The sequence below is a fragment of the Lepisma saccharinum genome, chromosome 2 (assembly GCF_977018435.1).
Source record: "Lepisma saccharinum chromosome 2, izLepSacc3.1, whole genome shotgun sequence".
NCBI classification, from domain to species: domain Eukaryota; kingdom Metazoa; phylum Arthropoda; class Insecta; order Zygentoma; family Lepismatidae; genus Lepisma; species Lepisma saccharinum.
The window spans coordinates 166678570-166700779 of NC_139230.1; the positions used below are offsets into that span (position 1 = coordinate 166678570).

Here is a 22210-nt window from a genome sequence, read left to right on the forward strand (position 1 = left end):
CTGCCGGGGATTGAACCTGGGTCTCGCATGGTTTAACATGTCTCAGCATGACAAATGTTAGCTGCCTGTAAAACACACATGTATTTCTTCATAAGCACAGTCTTATAAAATGTGTTTTACAGTTTCAAAACAGCAATTTATCAAAATGTGCTTGTACTGTCTTTACAGTAGCATGTTTTTCATGTATCAAAATATCTTTGACATGTGTTTTTACATATATTCATCCACATGTACATGCACTGTACACTTTTCTCTTCAGACCATGTACAGCCCGTTTGTGATTTTTAACATTGTATTTTACAGTGCAAAAGAGTGGGCCAATTTCAGGTGTTTCAGCATGTTTTATTATTTACAATTTCTAGGTTATTGAGAAATGTGGATGTTTGCCATGGCGTAATATGTAGATTTTCATATCTTGACAAATAATCAACATGTTGTATGTTGCTTTTCTATGACGTTCTAAAATGTTGGTGTCCTACATGTAGAATGTTCGGAACCTGGAGGGCTTTATTGTTCAATACAGACTACATACATCCGGGGATTCTTCTTCTGCACATTTTTTTCATTTTTTCCTATTTATTTTGATATATGATATGTTACATTATAACCACATGGCTACCTTGGACGTTTCATCATAAATTATATGAAATGTACTAAAAATAAAAAGTTGACAAGATATATGACATGTAGTGGCGACAATTGGGTCCCAAAACTGTGGGGGAGGGGGGTGGCAAGGTGCCAAAACTAGGGGGCAAAGAGAGTATATTTCCCTTTGTAGATAAGATTTAGCATAGTGTGGGGGCAAAAGTGGCGAAAATTTGGGGAGCAACTTCCCCCCCCCCCCCTTATCGCCGGCACTATAGAAAAGGAAAGCAAGCATATCACTATTGGACGACGACGCGAACAGAACAGTTATGAGCATTTGCCCACCATCTAGTGGCAGTATGAGGAAGTACGATGTCCAAATATTACTCAGGATTGCTAACTCCGTAAATGTACGGCAAATGACCGTTGAAATAAATTTTGAATTCAACTCCGTATATATATGTGATCCGCACACTAGAGAAGTTTGGGAACTCCGTATATATACATATGATTAGCACTCTTAAGTGTTAATCAACTGTAAAATTTCATGTTTCATTGCACAGAAACTGTAAGAAAAATGTTGCTTTACTATCAGTAGATTAGTTACTTTAATATAAAAAAAATGTAGTTCGCGTGTCCTACACGTGACAATGGAATCTAATAATAATTAGAAGAATTATCATCATTGATAAAAAATTAATTATTGCACGAGTGTGTCATATTTTGTCATTCACTTCAGTGATTTATCCACACACCCCAACACCTTCCCCAAGCAGAAAAATGAAACATCCCTGCTGTAGGGGGGGGGGGTAAATGTGGGTTTTAATATCAACAATAGAATTGCAATATTTCAACATTAACAGAAAGGAATAGCATTTGTAGCTCTACAAGGATCGTAGTCCAATGATCCTTTCGATCAACTAAAACCACAGTGGCTGAAAGGAGGAGGGTGGAATGTGCAGCATGGTTATTTCCTGGAAATAACAAGGCTTTGGTCGTCTCTAGGAAAGGGTAAATCTGGTACCATCTGGTAAATGTCAAACTGACCTCTCGCCTTCCTTCCAGGGAGCACATACCACACACACTGTTGACAGTTCAGCGTTGAATACCTAAATGAATCTTTCATAAATATATTACATAATTTGTAAATTCAACCATTGAGTCAATGAAATTTACACCTTTCGATTCTTTCATGTGAAAAATGTATTTGGTATGGTCAATAAATAACTGGATTAATGCCATGAAAAAGCAAAATAAAGTGACAGAGCGATGAAACTTACTGAATATGTAGGCCAGGCTGGGGTACACCCAGTGGCGGAGCGTGACCTTTCCAACGGTGTAAGCCTATGAAAGCTACTTCCCGTTGTGCTTATTTTTGGGCTGGGTTAGTGATTTATCCACACATCGACCCCTCCCCCCCACCATTTTTTTCAGAACACTTTCCTAATTTTGGCACTAAATTTAACCTTACACCCCTTAAGAACGAAGTTACACTACATCAGATTAAATATTCTTGATAAATCCCTGAGCCTGGTGTTTTCTTTGCTAGGCTGTATATCTCCTACATTTCAACTGATAATTACGTCAGTTTTATTCCTATCATAATGAGTAACGTAATCATAAAAAAAATGCAAAGTTAGATTAAATTAAGAATAATAATGATAAAGAAACTGAACCACATTACCAAGTATCAGTTCGTACCATGAATCACAAAATTGGTGCACTTTATTTTTCGTTTCTGTTACCGAGCCTGCCAGAGAAGTGGTGGGCCTACCTACATCCACAAGTTCTTCTTGGCAGCAAAATCCTTGCTGGAAAATGGCATCTTCAACAAGTTCTCCATCTCACTGCACAATCCCACTCATTTTCTTCCGTAATGCAGTTGTTGTTGTTAACTGTCACACCACAGCAGAGGGACAACAGTCTGCTTTTCAATGGATGGAAGTCGCAAAGAAATTCCGCGAGACTTTAACCATGCACACAACACAAGAAAGAGGAAACAAAAACAAACCACATCCAAAAGCGGTCACTGCTCAAAGCAGTGATGTTTCCGACTCAGAGGGGAACGTCCCTTTCAGACATAAATAAATTCCCTCTCTTGCCTTAAAATTCCCTTATATTTCATAAAAAAAGAACGACAAAATAAAATATAAAACAAATGCTCCTTAATTCTAAGGATTTATCCAGAAATTTCTGTGAAAGGAGATGCAAGTGCTTTCTTAGGGTAGTGTAAAAGAAAATCTAGCACCTGAAAGACCTGGAAGACTTTTTGTACATTGTTCGAAGAGTGTCTAAACCACGGACTATGTAATTAAATGTGATACATAATATTTTGTTCACATGTGACATGAGATTTGTAAAACTGGTTCAATATTCAGTTTTAATTAAACATTTTAATTTTTGAAAAATTTATTGCACTTTTTAGCTCAATTACTACTAGCTGAGTTCAAATATATAAACGAAAAATGGAGATCTTAATATTTTCAATGTTTATGTTCTCCTACAAGCAAAAAACAGAAACAAACGTTTAGCACATTAATGTATATCTAATTTTCCCGTTTCTCGCTCATTTTTAGGTGTTTCTCCATTTTCCCCTTCCTGTTAGGTTTTTGCTTCAGAATTCCCTGTTCCTGGAAAAAACCCTCCTTGAAACACCACTGGCTCAAATTTCCTTTGCAGGCAACAACCATTCATTCATATCCGACAATGCTGAATGCTGGAGAATCCTCCTCTTGCAGGACCTGGGTCTCGCTGGTGCGTATTCACGGTTAGCCAGTAAAGCCAACCCAAGCATAATGGTGCTAAATCTCGCACAAGTTTATGAAAAGTCATTTTGAAGTTGGGGATATAAATAAAACAAGAGAGCCGCTGTTCATGGTAGTTGAATTTTCTCAAACTTTTCATGTATAATTCGTCTTTGTATAATGTCAAACTCATCATTGAATTTATATTTGTTTTGTTACAAATTAATATTAATAATATGTAGATCGCAGAACAATTTAGTAGTATGTAGCATAATTACGGAGTTTAAACGACACCATGGATGTCCAGAAGGGGCAAGAGGAGGAAGCCCTTCCTGGAAAATGAATGTCAACCATAAAATAATATATTTCACAAATAACTTCACTTCAGTCACATCAAATTATTATTGTAAGAGCATTGCAGAAAAATGTTGAATTTGTATCTTTTGAGGAGGCAACTTTATTATGGGGGAAATGTACCTAGTTCACCCCCACCCGTGGAAAAATTACTATGCTTAATACTCCCTCGTGGAAAGAAATACTGCGGACTTCCATGAACAACACTTTTTCTAAACATGAGGTTTGCAACACTGCTGTAAACCTCTAGCTGTAGGTTTACACAGCGTAGGATTTTGGCGGCTGCTCTTCTCCCTATATTTCTTGCTCTTCTCCATCCAGATATGGTAGGCACTGCTCGTTTGTGGTCAGAAATTTGTAAGGCAAAATCCAGAAGGCTTACAGCTTTCCGCAAGCAGAATCCATATGCGTCCCTTTAAGACACGCTAAAGCGCCAAAATATCCTAGCTGATTTACGACTAGTATAATTAAGAAAATTAAATCAAAGGCATACCACCACAAAAAGTGGGAACAAAGTGTAGGCGACCCAACTTACCATGCTAATAAATTTAGAGGAATTAGATCACTAGTAAAAAAAAGAAATATTAGCTGCATATGATAACTATGTTGAAAATAATATGCAGGAAAAAAATAATATATTCTCTCTTTTGGACGTATATAAATAGTAAAAAATGTGACAAACCTAAACACCCTGTTTCTGAGGATGGTGAGCCCCTACCAAATGTAAACGCGGTTGCAGAAGAATTTGCGAAACACTTTCAGTCTGTGTACACAGGCAATGGGTCCACGTATAATATTGAAATTATGACAGAGCATTCACAAAGTAGAGTGCTAGACATACTGAATATTCAAGAAATCAGTATAAATGATATCGAAAATACTATCAAAAAGTTAAAACCAAAGAAGTCCGCTGGACCTGATAAAATCCCACCATACATTTTCAAAGGTTGCGCTGACGTTTTAAAGGTTCCTCTGTCTATCATCTTCAACTCTGTCCTATCCTCTATGCAGTTTCCTGATAGATGGAAAGTGACTGCTATATGTGCAATTCAAAAGTCGGGTGAAAACAATCCGATACAAAACTACCGTCCTATTTCTATTTTATCCACTCCTGCGAAAATACTAGAACAAATACTATACATGCATATTTTTAACCATGTGAAAAATTCCATATCCGAATTTCAACATGGATTCCTACCTAACAGCTCAATTGAAACATATCTTGGAGAGAAATTGCATTATACAAGTACAGTATTAGACGAAGGGGGGTCAAGTAGATGTGATATATACTGATTTCTCAAAAGCTTTCGACACAGTAGACCATGACGTACTACTGAGTAAACTAGGTAGCTTTAATTTGTCACACTCCCTAAGAAAACTCATGGTGTCGTACCTAATGAACAGTATGTCACCTACAAAGGCTCCTCATCCGATGAATTTTTGGTGAGCTCGGGCGTCCCTCAGGGATCCAATATAGGGCCTCTTCTATTTTTGTTGTTAATTAATGATTTGCCCGAACATCTGATGGATTCTCGCAAACTCTTGTTTGCTGACGATTTAAAGTTCTACAAAAGAATAACAAGTGCAGACGATTGTGCCTCCTTACAACGCGACATAAATAGGTTGAGTGTGTGGTGTTCGTATAACAAACTTTCCCTAAATGTATAAAATGCTTCTCTGTTACATACACCAAGCAAAAGACTCCTATAGATTATCAGTATAAAATAAATAATGTTAACCTTAAGAAAGCGGAAAAGGCAAGAGATCTAGGAATACTTTTTGATTCTAAATTAACGTTCGCCTATCATCTGGACAAAGTAATAAGCGAAGCGTACAAGCTTGTTGGATTTATTATTCGTACAGGCAGGGGCTTCAGAAGTACAAAAACACTAAAAATATTGTATTATTCTCTAGTGCGCACAAAACTCGAATTTGGCTCTGTCATATGGAACACAGAAGTTCAAAAACATACCACAAATTTAGAATGTGTACAGTCAAAATTATTGTGATACATGAAATTCAAACTGGAAGGCGAATACCCCAGGTTCGAATTGTATACTAACTTAATAGAGCAATTCCATATGGACAGACTTGACCACAGACGGCAAACTTTGATCTCCTCTGTGGCTTTCACAATTCAAAATACGCATTCCGAACATTATAACGTGACCCAAGCATGGAACCTTCTATGTGAGCAAAGCGCGAACAAATATCATGAAAAGGTCACCTATTTGGAGAATGAGTGTGGTCTACAATGCTATGGAGAAAGATGATAAAAGTGTCGATTTGTTCACAATGTCATATTCCCAATTCAAGAAAACAGTTATGAATACATTGGCTAGAAAAATAGATGGAAATATGTTATGAAACTCTACAGTATTGTTATTCTATGTATTGTATAAAAAATTGTATTGTTACAATATGAACTCTGTAAATTGGTATAAACCTGTTGAGTTCAATAAATAAATTAAATAAGGAAAGATCCCATGTGCCGGCTGGAGCTGAAATGTTGCAATCTAACAAACAGGATCTCGAACACTGGTGTCGACCTGATTTGAACTTTCAAGTTGTTTACGAAATTTTGCCAGATAATTACAGATGGGGGACAAAATAATACGAACACCTGTGAAAAAGTATGCCACATTTCACACCGGCAGTACAGCAGCACCACCTGGCACTGAAGTCTGCCACCTAGTGGCTGTGAAGGGGAAGGTATTAGTTTGCCAACAGCAGTCATTGGTGGTGCATTCGTCTATCATACGCTCTCAAGAGACACTGCAATGTCAGACCTGACAGAGTTCCAAAGAGGCATGATTGTTGGAGCACATTCAGCTGGAGCCACGGTGACTGAAACCTCAAAGCTTGTTGGGTGTGCAAGGAGCACAGTATCAGCCGTTATGACAGCGTACACAACACAAGGTAAGATGGCATCTTCAAAGCACAACAGTGGACGAAAGACAAAGCTTGCTGCTCGGGATAGGAGGGTGTTGAAGCGCATAGTGGCCCGAAAGCACAAGCAATTGTTATCCGAGATAACATCTGAAATTAACAGGCATCTCCAGGACCCCATTTCAACCAAAACTGTCAAAAGGGAACTAAATGCTGCAAACATTCATGGCCGAGTGGCAATTCGTAAGCCATTGGTGACATCACGTAATGCTGTCAAGCGACGCCAATGGTGCAGAGCTCACAGAAGTTGGTCCCCACAGCAGTGGCAACAAGTCATCTGGTCTGATGAATCAACATTCACGTTATTTCAGACCACGGGGCGCGTTTATGTGTGGAGAATGCCTTGAGATGCATTTCATCCTGACTGCCTCTTGCCAACTTTGAAGCATGGAGGTGGGTCCATTATGGTATGGGGCGCGATATCTTGGCATGATGAGGAACCACTTGTTTTTCTGCATGGGAAGATCAATGCCAGTCACTATCGCAGCATTCTGGGGGATCATCTCCATCCTTTTGTCCAGACTTTATTTCCTGGGGACCGACCGCTTTTTCAAGACGACAACGCTCCTATTCACACTGCTGGGTCTGTCCAAACATGGTTTGAAGAACATGACGATGAAGTAGGACAACTTGAATGGCCCCCACAGTCTCCTGACCTGAACATTATAGAACATTTGTGGGGATATTTGGAGTCCAAACTTCGTGCTCGAAGTCCGCCTCCAGCCACACTTTCGGAATTGGAGACTGCTCTGGAGGAAGAATGGCTCCATATTCCCTTAAACATTGTGCATGACCTCTATGCGTCCATCCCACGTCGCATACAAAGTGTACTTCAGTCACAGGGTGGTCCAACCCCCTATTAATAAAGATTTTCTCTACATTCACAGGTGTTCGTATTATTTTGTCCCCCATCTGTATATACATTTTACTAGAACTAATGACGTGTAAGCCCGGCTTACATGGCTTACATGGATGCTCCGCACCTGGGTACACCACATGTCTGTGAGACAAGTTCCAGACAGCATCGCTAGGTGGCAGCACTGGCAAGGAAGGGAGGTTGTGCGTGTGTAATTTGCCTCAAAGGTGCCAATCAGTCATTCAGTGAGGTGAGACATGGCGTTCACAGTGTCAGGTGCCACAAAGGAGGTTCAGCGATCCATGATACAGTTTTTGACTGCAGAAGGCCACACACCAGGGAACATTTATGAGTGTATGACTGCTGTGTATGGTGGTGAGTGCACATCCCAAACACAAGTGTGTGTGTATATTAACGAACTACAAAGTATAAAAATCTGAAGTAAGTCTTGAAGCTTTTTTGGCACTTCTAGCCTGAAGGTGAGAGTGACGTTAGCTCTCAAAACCTTGGAATCTTTTCCACAACTCACCTGGTTCATAGCCCAATAGAATCTTTTCATATAAAAAAAAACTATTTTTGTGGTGAAAAAGGCATTGGTTGTCAAGTCATTTTTGAAATATGAACTTGATTTTTATGTTTTTTCTTGGCAAAGAAAATTTATGTAACCTCCCCCCTCTCAACTCATTCAGTGGCCATAATGTTTAATCACACAAGCATTCCCCAGCTATCCTCAAGTCTGGAGCTAGCATCCCGCATCCAAGACTTTCCACTTCATGCACAACCACTACAAAAATGTCTTCATCCTTCAAATGAATTGCTTACAAAAATGGGAGCAGTGTGACGTAGAGGTATTGTGTTCGCTTGCAGAATGAAGGTCATGGGTTCAAAAACAATTTCTTTGCAGAAACTTTTTCAGAAAATAAACTCGGTTGGATGAGAATGCTTATCTACAATTCTGGGAAGTTTCCATTGGTCTCGCTGCAATTTGTCCAATATTTCCGAAAGACATTTGAATTGCAGTAAGCAAGAAACCACATGGAATGTGCAGAATCATGTGAAGTAATGTAAACTCTGAGAGGAAAATCTTGTGGTTGTGTAAGTTTGTAATGAAATGAAGACTAAAATTGGTAAACAATGTGTGCCAAAAAAATTCAAACACAGTTTTCCACGTTAAACTGTCAAATGTACCATGCTTTATAATGTGGTAAACGTGAAAAGTGGCTGGTAAGGAGGTCGCTAGTGTGAATGTCCCTGCAGGCTGATTTGGTGAACGATGGAATGCCAAGTGGGGTTACTGAAATTCACAAACAATAAATTAAAAAAAAAAAGCTAGTATAACAAGAGATATCATTGTGTGTAATTTAAAGAAAAAGACATTACAAACAGGAACAGGTAATACAACATGTTTTCCATACACAAGGATGAACATTTCAAAAAATAAACTTAATTTATTATTTCAGGTACCAAAAGATTTTTCACGTTGAGGGTGAGTGAAAATCGTCAACGTTGTGCCAGATTTGTGGAATTTTTTTTTTGTGATTTCCCTGTACTTTCGCTTTAGCACTTACTACATTTATCACTTGTAGTCCTCAAATATATTTGAAATCAGACATGTATTTTAAGTCACAGACTTAAACACTACAAAGAACATTAATAATTGCCTACAACATCCTGTTTAGGAATAGATATTTATGGCATAAAAGTTATTCTCAATATTTGTTAACATAACTTATGATGAAAAGCTGAATGAAAAGAAATCTTGCCTAAAATTCTGCCAATCAACTGAATATCCTTGAACTTTTAATGAGTTTTACGTCTAAAAATGATCAAGTAAACTGTGCAGAAGTATGCATCGCATACTTACAGGGACTAATATAATTTTATAATACATTATTACAATACTTCGTACTCAGTAAATATTAGGGCTGAGCCGATATGATGCCAAGGTATCAGTAGAAAGTATCAGTTGGAATTCATCTACTGATACCAGCCAATACTTTTCAGGCACACAGGTCTTTCACGAGGTGCAAAAATGCTGTGACACATTTTCGTGGAGTCTAATTATCCTGGAAATTATGCAAAATTCAAACTTTATTATTTAATTTTTTTTGCATAAATTTTGTACTGCCATTAAGCCTTGTTTCCATGATATGAAAAACTCAATATGCTGACCAAGGCAGAAATTAATTTTATTATAAAACAAACTAAATGTAATGTTTCAACCTTATAGCAAGATCTTCTTCAGACTCTGTACCATGTACAAATGAAACAAGTTGACAAGGGAAGGCCAGCTGCTGGAATGTTCCAGGAAAACAACTTTCTAATAGTCTTGCATCTGGAGGGGAGTAATTTTTATGTATATACATCATCCTGTTTTGTACCTTGTTTCATTTGTACATGGTCCAGAGTCTAAGGAAGGAAAACCTTGCTAGAAGGTTGAAACTTTATGTTTAGTTTATGTTTTATAATAAAATAAATTTCTGCCTTGGTCAGCATATTGAGAAATTTTGTAGGGAAAACTATTTATTGATTACATAATATCTATTTTAATATTCTGATGTAATTTTTGAATATTCTAAAGCAAATGTTTTGGTAAATTGATGCATTTTTATTATTGCAATTTTCATGTATCGGTAGGAATCGGTAAGGGCATCTGCATCGGTATCAGTTCAAAGTTGTATCGGCTCAGTCCTGGTTAATATCAAAGTCTTGTTCACCTAACAAGAAAAAAAAAGAGGAGAGGGTAGGTAGGGTACAACATTTATTCTTGATAAAAAAAAAAAGAAGCATAAGAATACAACCGTCTTACCAACTGCTCCATGAAATTACTAATAAGGGACCCTGTAAAACATGTTGATCTCTTGAGGAAACAACCATGTGCCCAAGTTTCGAACGATTTTTCAGCACATGTCAAGGGAAAGATTCACTTTGCAGAATCGTCCAGTATTGTGCAAGATATCGCTACTGAAATTTCACCTAAAATCATGAGAAATTTGCCTCTGTATTCTCTCCCAGTGGAGGAGAACCTCTTCAGTGTTTCAAACTGCACATGAATTTCTCTCTTTTCAATTTCAGAACAAAGAACTGTAAATATTTCTCAATTTTCAACTTATGATTTTTGTATAATTGTATTACTGTTTTAGGGTTTCTAACTTCATGGAATGTGAAAGGATATAAAAAAATACAAGAGCATTTTCATTTAGAAAGAAGATCAGCTGCAAGGTTGGCTACTATAGGTTGACTCTGAAGTGCTATGTTGCCAAATTTACGAATTAAGGACTTTGAAGTTTTTCAGGGTGGACAAATAAGGTGTTACGAAGAGTACATGTTTTACTTCTCCCTGAACTAATATCATAAAATCAACTCAAAATTATGCAAGAAAAAATTTACACACATCCAACTCCAGAACACAAACCCATTACTTTTGTGGTGAGAGCACGTTTGGCCTCTTCCCAGGCAAAGAGTGGGAAACGCTATTGTTGAGAATTGCACTACCAGGGTAAACAGGGTGAGCTTACATTTGGGGTTGTATAACATTTAATATGGTGGATTCTTTAGTATCCATGTGTACAAGTTACAAATTAGAATGATTCCATGTTGGAACTTTAAAATAAAATACCACAAAATAACATGAGACTCTTTATTCAGATGCTTATCGAGAAGACATGACAATCTGTTGTTGAGCACATTATAATTTTCTTTACAAAAAGAAAAAGAGCCATGAAATTTTAATATTCAACTATATCTCCTAACATATTAAGAAAACAAAGACATTTAAAGAAATTTTAACAACAAAATTACAACTTTGTCGAGTTTTTAAATCCAAACAGCAATCTTTGTTGACAAAGATAACTGTATTTCGTCACTTAACCTGACATTTAACTTTAATTTCTTATTGAATAACTTTTAAAAAAGTATTTTTCTAATTTAAATATGATAAAACACCATTACTTGCAGTATTGATGTGTTCATTACAAAATCACAAGAAATAACTGCTTGCAGCATATTCAAAAGTATCCCAAATTTAACTATGGTAATAATATTTATATATTTAAATTATTTTTAATTATGAATAATTATTTAAAATGATCATATAATATGCTCAATTTAAGCTAATACTATGGTGAACAAACCAATCACCTTTGAATTATGGAACTGTAAATTAAATATCAACTGAAACTCCACTAAACATTAAATCATAAACAAATAACTTTCAACATTCTACTTTTTGCTGGAGAGGGTGCTCTTTAGAGAACCACTACCCAGGTTCTGTAAATATAAACTAGAACAAACTTTGGTAGCACTAAGCTGTGCTGCAGTTTTACATGTTTAGACTTGCTTCATTACATGCATAGGAAGTTTCAATATTTTGTATATATTTATATATAGTTCCAGAGATGCCAATATTGATTACCAAAGTTATGTATTCGTTTCACAAAAGTAGAATAATACAATTACTTAAAATAACATAACACAACAAGGTTTGAATAACCAAAACCTACACTGGCATATCAACTTTAATTTTAAGAAACATGGAAGTATTGAAATGGACACCGAATTTTGGAAATTACTGTTAAATTATTTTTGTACTTGAAAACAGCATTCCACATGTACAAAAACGAAGGTAATTCTCACACTTATTTTAGAAAATAATAATTCTTACTTATTTTAATGAGACACTGGCAGCAGAATTAATTCAGCAGAGTTTCATTATATTGCTTTTACAATTTTTATGCATAGACTTTATTTACATTTCCAAGTTATTTACTGTATAAATCTACAATGCAACAACATTACATGAATGGCAAGCAACAAGTAATTCAGTTTTACATATATAGATATATACGCTAGCCTATTAAATTATTTTACAACCGTATCTAAGAAAGCATTAATTACTTTTTTCCTTGGTCCAGTGTTATGATACCCTTCCTTATTATGTGACAATATTGCAGCAAATGGTTTTCTTGCTCACATTTCTATTGTAAATTGGGTAACGTAAGAACACAAATCAGCCTTGTCAGATTTTCAGCAGCAGAGTGATGTGTATATTTATATATTTATGTACACACAAATGTCGAACACTTTGGTGGTAGCAAGAATACTAATCACTTTTACTGCAGAAACCAAGACCATTTTATACATAAGGGTAATGACTTAAGCATCTGAGAGTATATGCAAGAAAAACCTTTGTTCCACAGATATATCATCTACTTAAAGAGCCCAGAGGTAGAATAAATACATCTGCATATGCAGCTAAATACAACTTTGTGCAAATAAATCTCTACCATAAACTATATTTTAAATTTATTCTGGGTTTAAGTGCCCTAAAAAACCTTACCTTACATAACATTCATTATTCAAAAAAAAAAAAAATGCCGGAAGTAAATCATAACTTTTCATATATTAGCTATACCTCTACATAAAATTATTGGCATCTCTGGGAGTTTTCAAACAAATTCTTGAAAAATTTAACAATAAAATCACATGACAACATTTTGCAGAACAATGACAAACTTACACTTCTTCTACAAATCAAATAAATCATAGTCTGACCAATCTGAATCTTCTGAGTCAGAGAAAAAGGCCACCAAGTCTTCAAAATCGTCATACCCATATCTCCACTGGCTCTCACGATCTTCCAGAAAATCCCATAGAATTATGTGCTGCAAAATATTAAATCATTATAAAATGCATGTACTGTTACACAAAACTTAATATTTTCCATTATTTTAAATATATAAATATAGAGTGAAACCCTGGTTTTACATTTTTCAGGTGCCTGTAAATTAAAAAACGTAAAATGCGGGAAAGCATAAGGGAGGTGTGAAAGTCAAGTGTCAGTAAGAAACAACTATGTAATCGACTTTTTGGGGGGTATAATGTGTCAAAAATAATTCAACAATGGAAAAGAAGTATGATTATGAATTCCTAAGGGGGAAAAAAGCAAGACATGCTGTGAAAATCAGTGGTGGATTAACATGACCCACTTTTGTAGGTAGAGGGCGGTGGATGACTGCTTCTAACTGCTGCCTACTGAGATCAATTTATGCATCTGATTGTGTGGATCTCCATTTACTCTGTAAACTGGTAATAATTATTTGCTAGTTTTAGAAGTCTCAGGGGGTTATCAATTATAGTTGGACATCAAACAGTTACTGTAATCAAAGCATCCTCGATGCATTTTGCAGTGTAGACATGTAGAATGATTCAGATCCCATTATAAACTGCATATGTATCCAGTCCCTATCAGCCAAACATCTGACTACCATGCTAAAGGTCCCGGGTTCGATCCCCAGCCGGTTCAAATCCGGGAACTTTTCTAACGTTGGAAGAGGCCCACCCAGCGTCGAATAACATGGGTACCTGGGGGAAACCCTGGGGGGTAAAGGCGGTTAGGGGCATGATGCTGATCACATCACCCCCACTCACAACCAGATCAAGAAAGTGTGGGGCATTACCCCCACACCCCCTATATGCCTTCATGGCATGGTGCTAAGCACACGGGAGCACTTTACCTTTTTTTTTACCTTTGCATAAAGTGAACTCAAGACATGTCAAACTTGTGAATTTTTAGACTTCACAATAGGAGGATTGTTATCTTACCCCCACATTAATTGATGATTTATTGTTGGATTCAGCAGTCTTGCAGAGGGCAAATATTCTTTTCACCAATAGTCCCCCTCCCCAATTTTTTTTTCCAGCTTCCATTCCTATGTTGAATGTTGTGTTATTTATTTTCACCATGAATATGATTTCGAAGAAAAGCAATGATTGTATTGGCATTGTGTGCGTTTTGTTGCTTGTTGAATGTACATATCCAGGAGTGACTGCTTAATTTTAGATGTCAAAGGAAAGGAGGGAGGATGATCGCTTTTTCACCCGTGTGCTAATTGGTTCACCTGAGAAAGAAAATTGGGGCTGAAACACTTAGCATGCACTTTTTAATAATTGCAAGACTAGTGATAATACCACGGCCCTTTCCCCCCAACAATTGTTTTGACAATAATATTTTTCCATCAATGATTAAAATATCACCCACAGAAAAGAAGAATCACTTTAGCTTGTGCATTTTCAACTTTATTCTGATACAAATGATATAGTATGCATTATCTCACCTTACCAATCTTATTTCCTGTGGAACCTAAAAAAAATTCCCGTTAAAAAGAAATGTAACAGTTCTTATCTAGTATCGGATAATGAAGGTAGGCAAACCCATCTTAATGTTTTCCATTGCTAACGCGGCAGACAAAAAGAAAGGAAAAATTTTCACAAGCAAGTCCCCTCCCCTTCCACCTTCATACCTATCAACTGTAAATGCTTTGGTAAAGAAGCAAATAGTGATCAAGGCCTGTTACCAGTTTTCCACTCGCGTTTTTGTGGAGGAGGAAGGGTGAACAAAGATGCCTCAGTCACACACTTACATTGTGTCCAAACTCTAGGGAAAGCATCATTTAGCGAAAATTGGCTTGGCAACAGTGCACTTGTCCTTCGATCATGAGGCAGAAGGATTGGACAATTTCATCTTGATAGGGAATGCAAGAAATACCCTTTTCCCTTCCTGTCGCAAACAGAACAGCCTTCTGGCAACTTTTATGACATCTACAAGGCTTGGAAAACGTATAAAGTAGGAAATGGGAACTTGAGCAAATGTATGATCAAGATGAATGTCCTATTATTTAACAGAGCCTTTAGACAGGGCCTGGATGGCTGAATGTATTAAGTGGAAAAATGTATATTGTGGGAATGTAAAATTGGGGTTCCACTGTATTTGCAATTCACAACATGGTAACTATAAAAACAGAAATGCAGATTTCTAATGTCCTTAATTTACATTGCTTTTCTATCTTCTAGGTTATGGCAATGAGCATGAACATTGATTAGATGAAACAGATTATGGGACAAACACACATCCATGCTTTAACTAGAATTTCCACCTGCAACTTCTGGAATTGTAGCATAGTAACCACCACACAGAGGCTGGCAGCAACTGAAAATATCACATGGTAATGTTTACTCTTGACAAACAAAGCAAAAAAAGCCAGTTCCAATGTAATGTTTCATATAAAGGCTTTAGAATATAAGTTTTTCATCACTTTCCTTGTGTATCTGAAAATTTATTTTGAACTTTACTGGAACTTTGCTAGTACTTCTAAATTTTAAGGTTTTCCACTGCATCCACTAGAAGAATTATAAAATATAAGCATATGTCATGCCGATTTGGTTCTAAACCTCAGTGTAAGAAGTGCCAACCTGTTTCAGGAGTTGATTGCAGTTGGTGCTACATATCTCCAACATGACACCTTCCTACTTTAACCTTTGGTAAATATTTTAGAGTATTTTTACTGTTTAATCTACCTGGAATAAAATCCTAAGGAAGGTTCTATAAACAAAACTTAAATGTTAAGCTTTAAGACCAAAACCACACTAAAGTACACTTTGAATTGTATGCTTCTATTTCTAAATTCTATCTTTTGTGAGAACTTACTTACAAAAGCACAACATTGCAATGGGAAAAGAGATTTGTATATTGTATTTTTGTTATTTTATGTCACTGTTCTGCCACTTTGGCTAATTGCGATAATGAGGATCTGTGGTGATTAGATGAAACTGATGGAAGGACAATCACAGAGGATACTCATGCCTATCCTGGGATTGGAATCTGAGAACCTCAGTGACAAGATCGAAAAATCAACCACTTAATATGCTTGGCCACTGAGATGGCTTGGGAGAAGAGAGGATACGTAAATAAGAAAGTGGGATAATAAGGGATGGGCCGGTAAGAAATTTTCACTGATACCGATATAAATTTCCAAATGGTCCTTGACAGGGTGTCTACCAGCCAAGAATGTCAAGAAAAAGTCAAGAAATTATGCTTGTGGTCAAGAATTTTTGCTAACTTTTACAGTATAGTGAATTTACATTGTTATATACCTGTACTGGGATTTGATAAAATTGAATATTTGGAAATCTAAAATTGTATTTAGTTGGGATTAAGATTTGTTCTCTTTGTTTCTTAAGAATTACATTTTTGTATGTGTGAAGTTTTCTAAAAATATTAAAGTAATGTAGCCATTCCCATCCAGGATGAAATCTGAAGCTTTATTTTTAACATGCATTAATAATTAAAGCAAGTCTAAATCTCTTGTTGAAGTACAGCTTCAGTTTTCATCTTAACTGGCCTTGTGGTAGGTTTTCCATTCAATAAAAATTATATTTTCTGAATTTCCAACTATACCTAAGTAGGGGGCAATTGAATACATGTTTAAGAAAAAGGGAAAAAAAGGTCAAGAAAAAGTCAAGAATTTTGGATTTGCTATTTTGGTAGACACCCTGCTTGAAGAACCTGACTAGTTCATTGACCTCCTTAAGAAATGTTTGTTTCCAGGTGACTGCAGTACAAAATTTTAAAATATTTTTATATATTAATAAAAATATAAAAATGTATAAAAATCCAAATTACTTACGACAAGTGAGTACCATCAGTCGATAATTACGACAGATGTTACTCACTTGTCATAAGTAATTTGGGTTTTTATACATTTTTATATTTTTATTAATATATAAAAATATTTTAATATTTGCTAAAAGTGAGTAATTCGCACAAACACAAAATATGAATTGCAGTACAAAAGAAGTTGATTATCCATAAAAATTATAACATGATGGCAGAATTTTGCACTAAATTATAAGATATTTATAGATATATTGTATTGGAAAATAATTTTACTGATAAACTGATACAGATATACCTACACCAGCCCATACCAATAGAGTACTGATTAATCTGTCCCATCCCTATTTCCTAGGCAATTAAATATCTCTTGCATGTGTCTCAGATGTGGATGTAGGAAAAATACAGTATGATGATTGACAAAATTAGAAGTGAAAACATAAGTGGTAACTCACAGTTATAAAATTTATGACTTTCATAATGGATTACTGTTTCATATCTGAACTTTGTAGACATATACAGGAGGTGGACATTGAAACTAACACCTGGAATGCAGATACTAAAATTTATTAGTGTGGTGGTAGGCCACAGTACAGCAGCAACACATCTGATGAAGGACCGATAGAGATCCTGAACAGTAGTGAGAGGGATTTGCAGCCATTCCTCCTGAAGCAAACCCAATAAGTTCACAACATGTTGCTGGAGGGAAACGTCGCCGCATGTGATCCTCCAAAAGACCCCATAAGGGCTCAATAATGTTCAGGTCCAGTGATTGGGTGAGCCATGGCAAATGTTCAACCTCACGTTCATGCTAATCAACAACTATGTGACCCATTGCAGAAATGTCATTGTTGATGTTGTGTATCAGTGCGTTATCATCCTGAAACACTGCACCACTGTCTGGGAACAATATTTGCACTATCGGATGCAGATGGTCTTCCAGAATGGCCCCATAGTCCTTGGCAGTGACATGCCCCTATAGAATGACTAGAAAAATCAGTGGTCCAAAAGACTGCCACGATATTGCACCCCACAACGTAATGGATTCATGCCCATGTTTCACTCTGGTCACTAAGCAGTCTGGTTGGTATGCTTCGGATGGACTTCTCTTCCAGATGTCAAAAAAACAGTGAAGGTGGACTCATCTGAGAAAACGACACATTTCAGCCTGAATCGCAATTAAAATAAACTTGATTTAAATCAATCCACCTTGGTTTCAGGTCATCTAACATCCACAATTTGCACTGCTGGCATCAGTCAACCTGCTTTTTGGCATTGGTGCTAGTGACCAAGGGTTTCGGTATAGCAACCCTATGAATTTCTCGACAGATGGTTTTGGTAGAAACATGTTCAGTCAAGTGTGTATTCAATGTTGTGGTGACTTTCACAGTGGTGGTTTTACGCTTTTTGGACACAATCCTCTTCAATACCCTGACGTCCCTGTCAGACAGCTTCTGCTTCGCCTGACAGTTACTCCTCCTGGATGTGGTTCGTCCTTCAATCTCGTATGCTGCCATTACCCTTGATACTGTGGCTCTTGATACCCTACAAATATTCACAGTCTCCGTTACTGATGCACTGGCAAGACGAACATCAACAATTTGCCCTCTTTGGAACTCTGATGTGTTTCCCGTTCTACTGCACGAAACCGAATATTTGACACGCAGTCCAGCTACTACTGTGCCATGTGACTGGCAGACACACACACCTACTCACTCGAATGCCCACTACGCTGTGGATGACCAACAAATGGAGCAGGCGAGCCCTCCAGCAGCATGTTCTATAATCACCGGTGTTTCAGTTTCAATGTCCACCACCTGTAGCTACAATTAATTGCATTAATTTAACATATCTCCCACCTTTCTACAATGTAATGTTTATGCTTATAACTCTCACAAGCTAATATGTTGTATTTTCATACCTGCAAAACATCCCCATCTGCATTCCTTCGTCTAGGACGCTCAGGGGGACCAACATCGGCTTTGGTTCCATCTGGATATGCATGTAGATAGAAACACTTGTTACCAAAGGGGCACTTTCCTCTACCCTGCCTGAAGTATTTACAGTCTTTTGTACTGAAAATATGAATAATAATAATAACAATATAATACAATAGTCTAAAATGCAGTCAAGAAAACAAGTTGCAATTCAATCTGCAATGTTTTTCTTGCTGACTCTGATTATTATAATAAAGAATAAAACTATTAAGATCCCCTACCCTCCCTCAAAGAAATGCTTACTTTTTCCATGAAACTTACTTCTATTGTTAAATTTGGTGCCACCATTCAGTTGTGAACTCTTAGTTCTACTGCTTGGCAGGCTTCAGGTTCATGTTGTGTGTTGCTGGGCACAGTCCATCTGCTGCACCGCCTGCAAGTGTTTGGTACTAGCTGTTCCAGAAATGCCATTGTCGATGTTTAGTTCATGTGGAAAGTGCATTATGGCAGAAACTTCTTTCATTTTCATGTCAATTAAAGAAGCACATTGCATTATACACTTTCTGCATGAACTAAGTACATCTTTAGAGTATATATGTATTAATAACAGCATTCTTCACTCTCCAAAACATGAATATTATGACCTTCTGTGACTGATAAAATTTAGGATGTTCTAGTTGCATGATGTACACACTGCACATTGTATATATATTGTTGTATTTCTAAAAGTAACATTATTTGCAGAATGAAAACTTTAATGAAAGAAATTGCTATATTTTTTGTTATGAAAATTCCATGTTGAGTGGTCAGCATATGTAACATTACAAACCAATCCCATTGCACTACTACAAGCCTCTCTGATGGCATAATAGCTAACCTTGTAATGAAGGGTTTCTGTTTTGATTCCAGGTGGAGGATTCCACTTCCTAGTGGTTTGGATCACACTTTAAAATGTAGGTCCACTCAGGGTGGTATTTGCAAGGAGGGATGATGGGAAATTTCCCCTTTCTGCTTGATAAATTTTATGCCCAGGGGGGGTGATATTTAGGAGGGGGGGAACAACAAACTATTGGCAATTTAGTTACTTTTTCCCATGTCACCATTCAATTGTAATACTTTTCTGTCAGACAACTGGAAGCTCCATTTGGCGAACGCAGATGTAACCTCAAGCGATGCTCTATTCCTGGAACTGTCAAACAAGTCTCTTCCCTTTTCTTTGTCCATGGAATTTGTCAGGAAGATGCCACCCCAATAAATGTGAAAGTTACAAATGAGTTGTCACGTGATTGAAACTTGTCACCACAGAACGTCTGCATTTGTATGAGTGGAACAATAGTACACAAAGGTAGCCTACATGAAATTTTTGACGCAAGCACGATATCCCTTTACGAAGACATTTTTTTAAAGAACAGAGTGTTTTTTTTTTAAGAACAATTAGCTAGATTTCTTTGTGAAGCTAGGATGTTAGTGAAAAAAGTGAGCAGACTCTGCAATATCGAAAATCTGCCTTCAAAATGAACGAAATCTGCGAATACTGGTGCTAGTGGCAGTGAAGGCTGTGTTGATCAAAGGATCGGTTCTGAAAATTTGCAAGTGCATCTACACAAGAAGGCAAGAGTAGTAAAGTGGTGAGTTCCTTTTGATTGTTGGTTGCCTGTGAAAAATTTAACAAATGGAAACTTCCATGGCTTGATGAATCTAGTGATACACATAATCTTTCAACATCAGTGAATTAGAACACATGGGATAGTTGGAAAGTGGTATTGTTTCTTGGAAATAATTTTCGGTTTCAGCATGCATTGTCAAGTTGGTAGTTTTGTAATTTTACAGGAAAGTAAATGTACTTATAAAATATCATGACTAAGAAAACAGAAGAATCAATATGGAAATCATTCTCTTGATCAGTTCCGTAACAACAATTGATCATGAATTTATATACACAATGATGGGTGTTAGATATATAGTAATGGTAATCACTATTGTCTTGTATTCAAGGAGTCCTGGACTAATTAGGTGTAACTTGGTGGGGACACTTGCCCACCTAACAAACTTTCAGATTTAACAAGCTAATGGAACTTGTGTTAAGCTTCTGGGACCTGAGAATAAGTTAATGAGTAATTTTTATGATTTCACAAATGTAACAGTTATTTAGCAAAGTTGTTTTGGGTGCTACTTTTATGGGGTAGAAAACTTCTTGATTCTGCTCCCCCCCTAAAGTTATGCCCAAGTCCATTTCAGATCCCCAAAAGTTAGGTCCCAGACTAGATTTCTGGGTGTGTGTGTCAAAATATTACTTTAAAAACTGTAGGCCCAGTAACGATTAGCTGTTCTGATCATAAAGTGGACTTGGCCTTTTCTTTCTGTCAAGATACAAATTCAAATCGGCAATTTTTCAGCAATTATTGAAAATATGTTTTGTTCAAAGCTTTTTTTTAAAAAAAGTTGAGAGTCATAAAAAGAAGTGTGGAGTAACCTCATCTACCATTTAAAAAAGTACCACCCTGCAACTCCTCTCCTCTAGTGGCCACAAAGGTGCACACGCACACACACCTACCTAAGCATTATCTCATGCTGTCTCTAGACAGTCCATAAAATCTCCCCCCCCCCTGGTAAAAAAAAAGGTAAAGTGTTCCCCTGTGCATAGCACCACGCCATGAAGGCGTATAGGGGGTGTGGGGGTAACGCCCCACACTTTCTTGATCCGGTCGTGAGTGGGGGTGATGTGATCAGCATCACGCCCCTGACCGCCTTTACCCCCCCAGGGTTTCCCCCAGGTACCCATGTTATTCGACGCTGGGTGGGCGCTGGGGCCGCTTTCACCGTTAGAAAAGTTCCCGGATTTGAACCGGCCGGGGATCGAACCCGGGACCTTTAGCATGGTAGTCAGACGCGTTACCAACTGAGCCACCGCGGCCACTCCCCCCCCCTGGAAATTTCTTAAATACCACATTGGGACCACTCCAGGTTAGCCCATCTGCAGTACACAGGCTTGACCAAGCACGGAAGCATACAATAAAAAAAATTACTAAGCACGTACCACACAACTTCATTGAGATGAAGATCAAAGAGCATGCATGAGTTTGTAAGTCCATTTTATGCACATAAAGGCTAATCAGGACTGGACCTACAGTTTAAAGTGGGATCCGAACCAACAATTGCCTTCACCAGTTATCGAACCCAGGATCATTGATTACAGGGTGATGACATTACCATTACACCATCCAGGAGACCCAAAGAACATAGATCGTGAAGCACTACATGTATATAATATGACAAAAAGCATACACTGCAATGTAAAAAACATTAAATAGCTGATCCTACAATCACACTATAT

The 22210-nt window shown here is 37.1% G+C and overlaps 1 protein-coding gene across 1 annotated transcript in view; it reads right to left on the bottom strand.

The window, feature by feature from the left end:
• Positions 1 to 11114: 11114 nt before the first annotated feature.
• The window catches only part of LOC145984175 (putative E3 ubiquitin-protein ligase makorin-1), a 56784-nt gene continuing 45688 nt past the window's right edge, over positions 11115 to 22210 (bottom strand). The window contains exons 8-9 of the mRNA XM_083117666.1: positions 18861 to 19014; positions 11115 to 13151 (exon numbers count right to left, since the gene is read on the bottom strand). Coding sequence (XP_082973792.1) covers positions 13014 to 13151; positions 18861 to 19014 — 292 coding nt within the window. The 3' untranslated portion in view covers positions 11115 to 13013. The remainder of the gene's footprint in view (positions 13152 to 18860; positions 19015 to 22210) is intronic.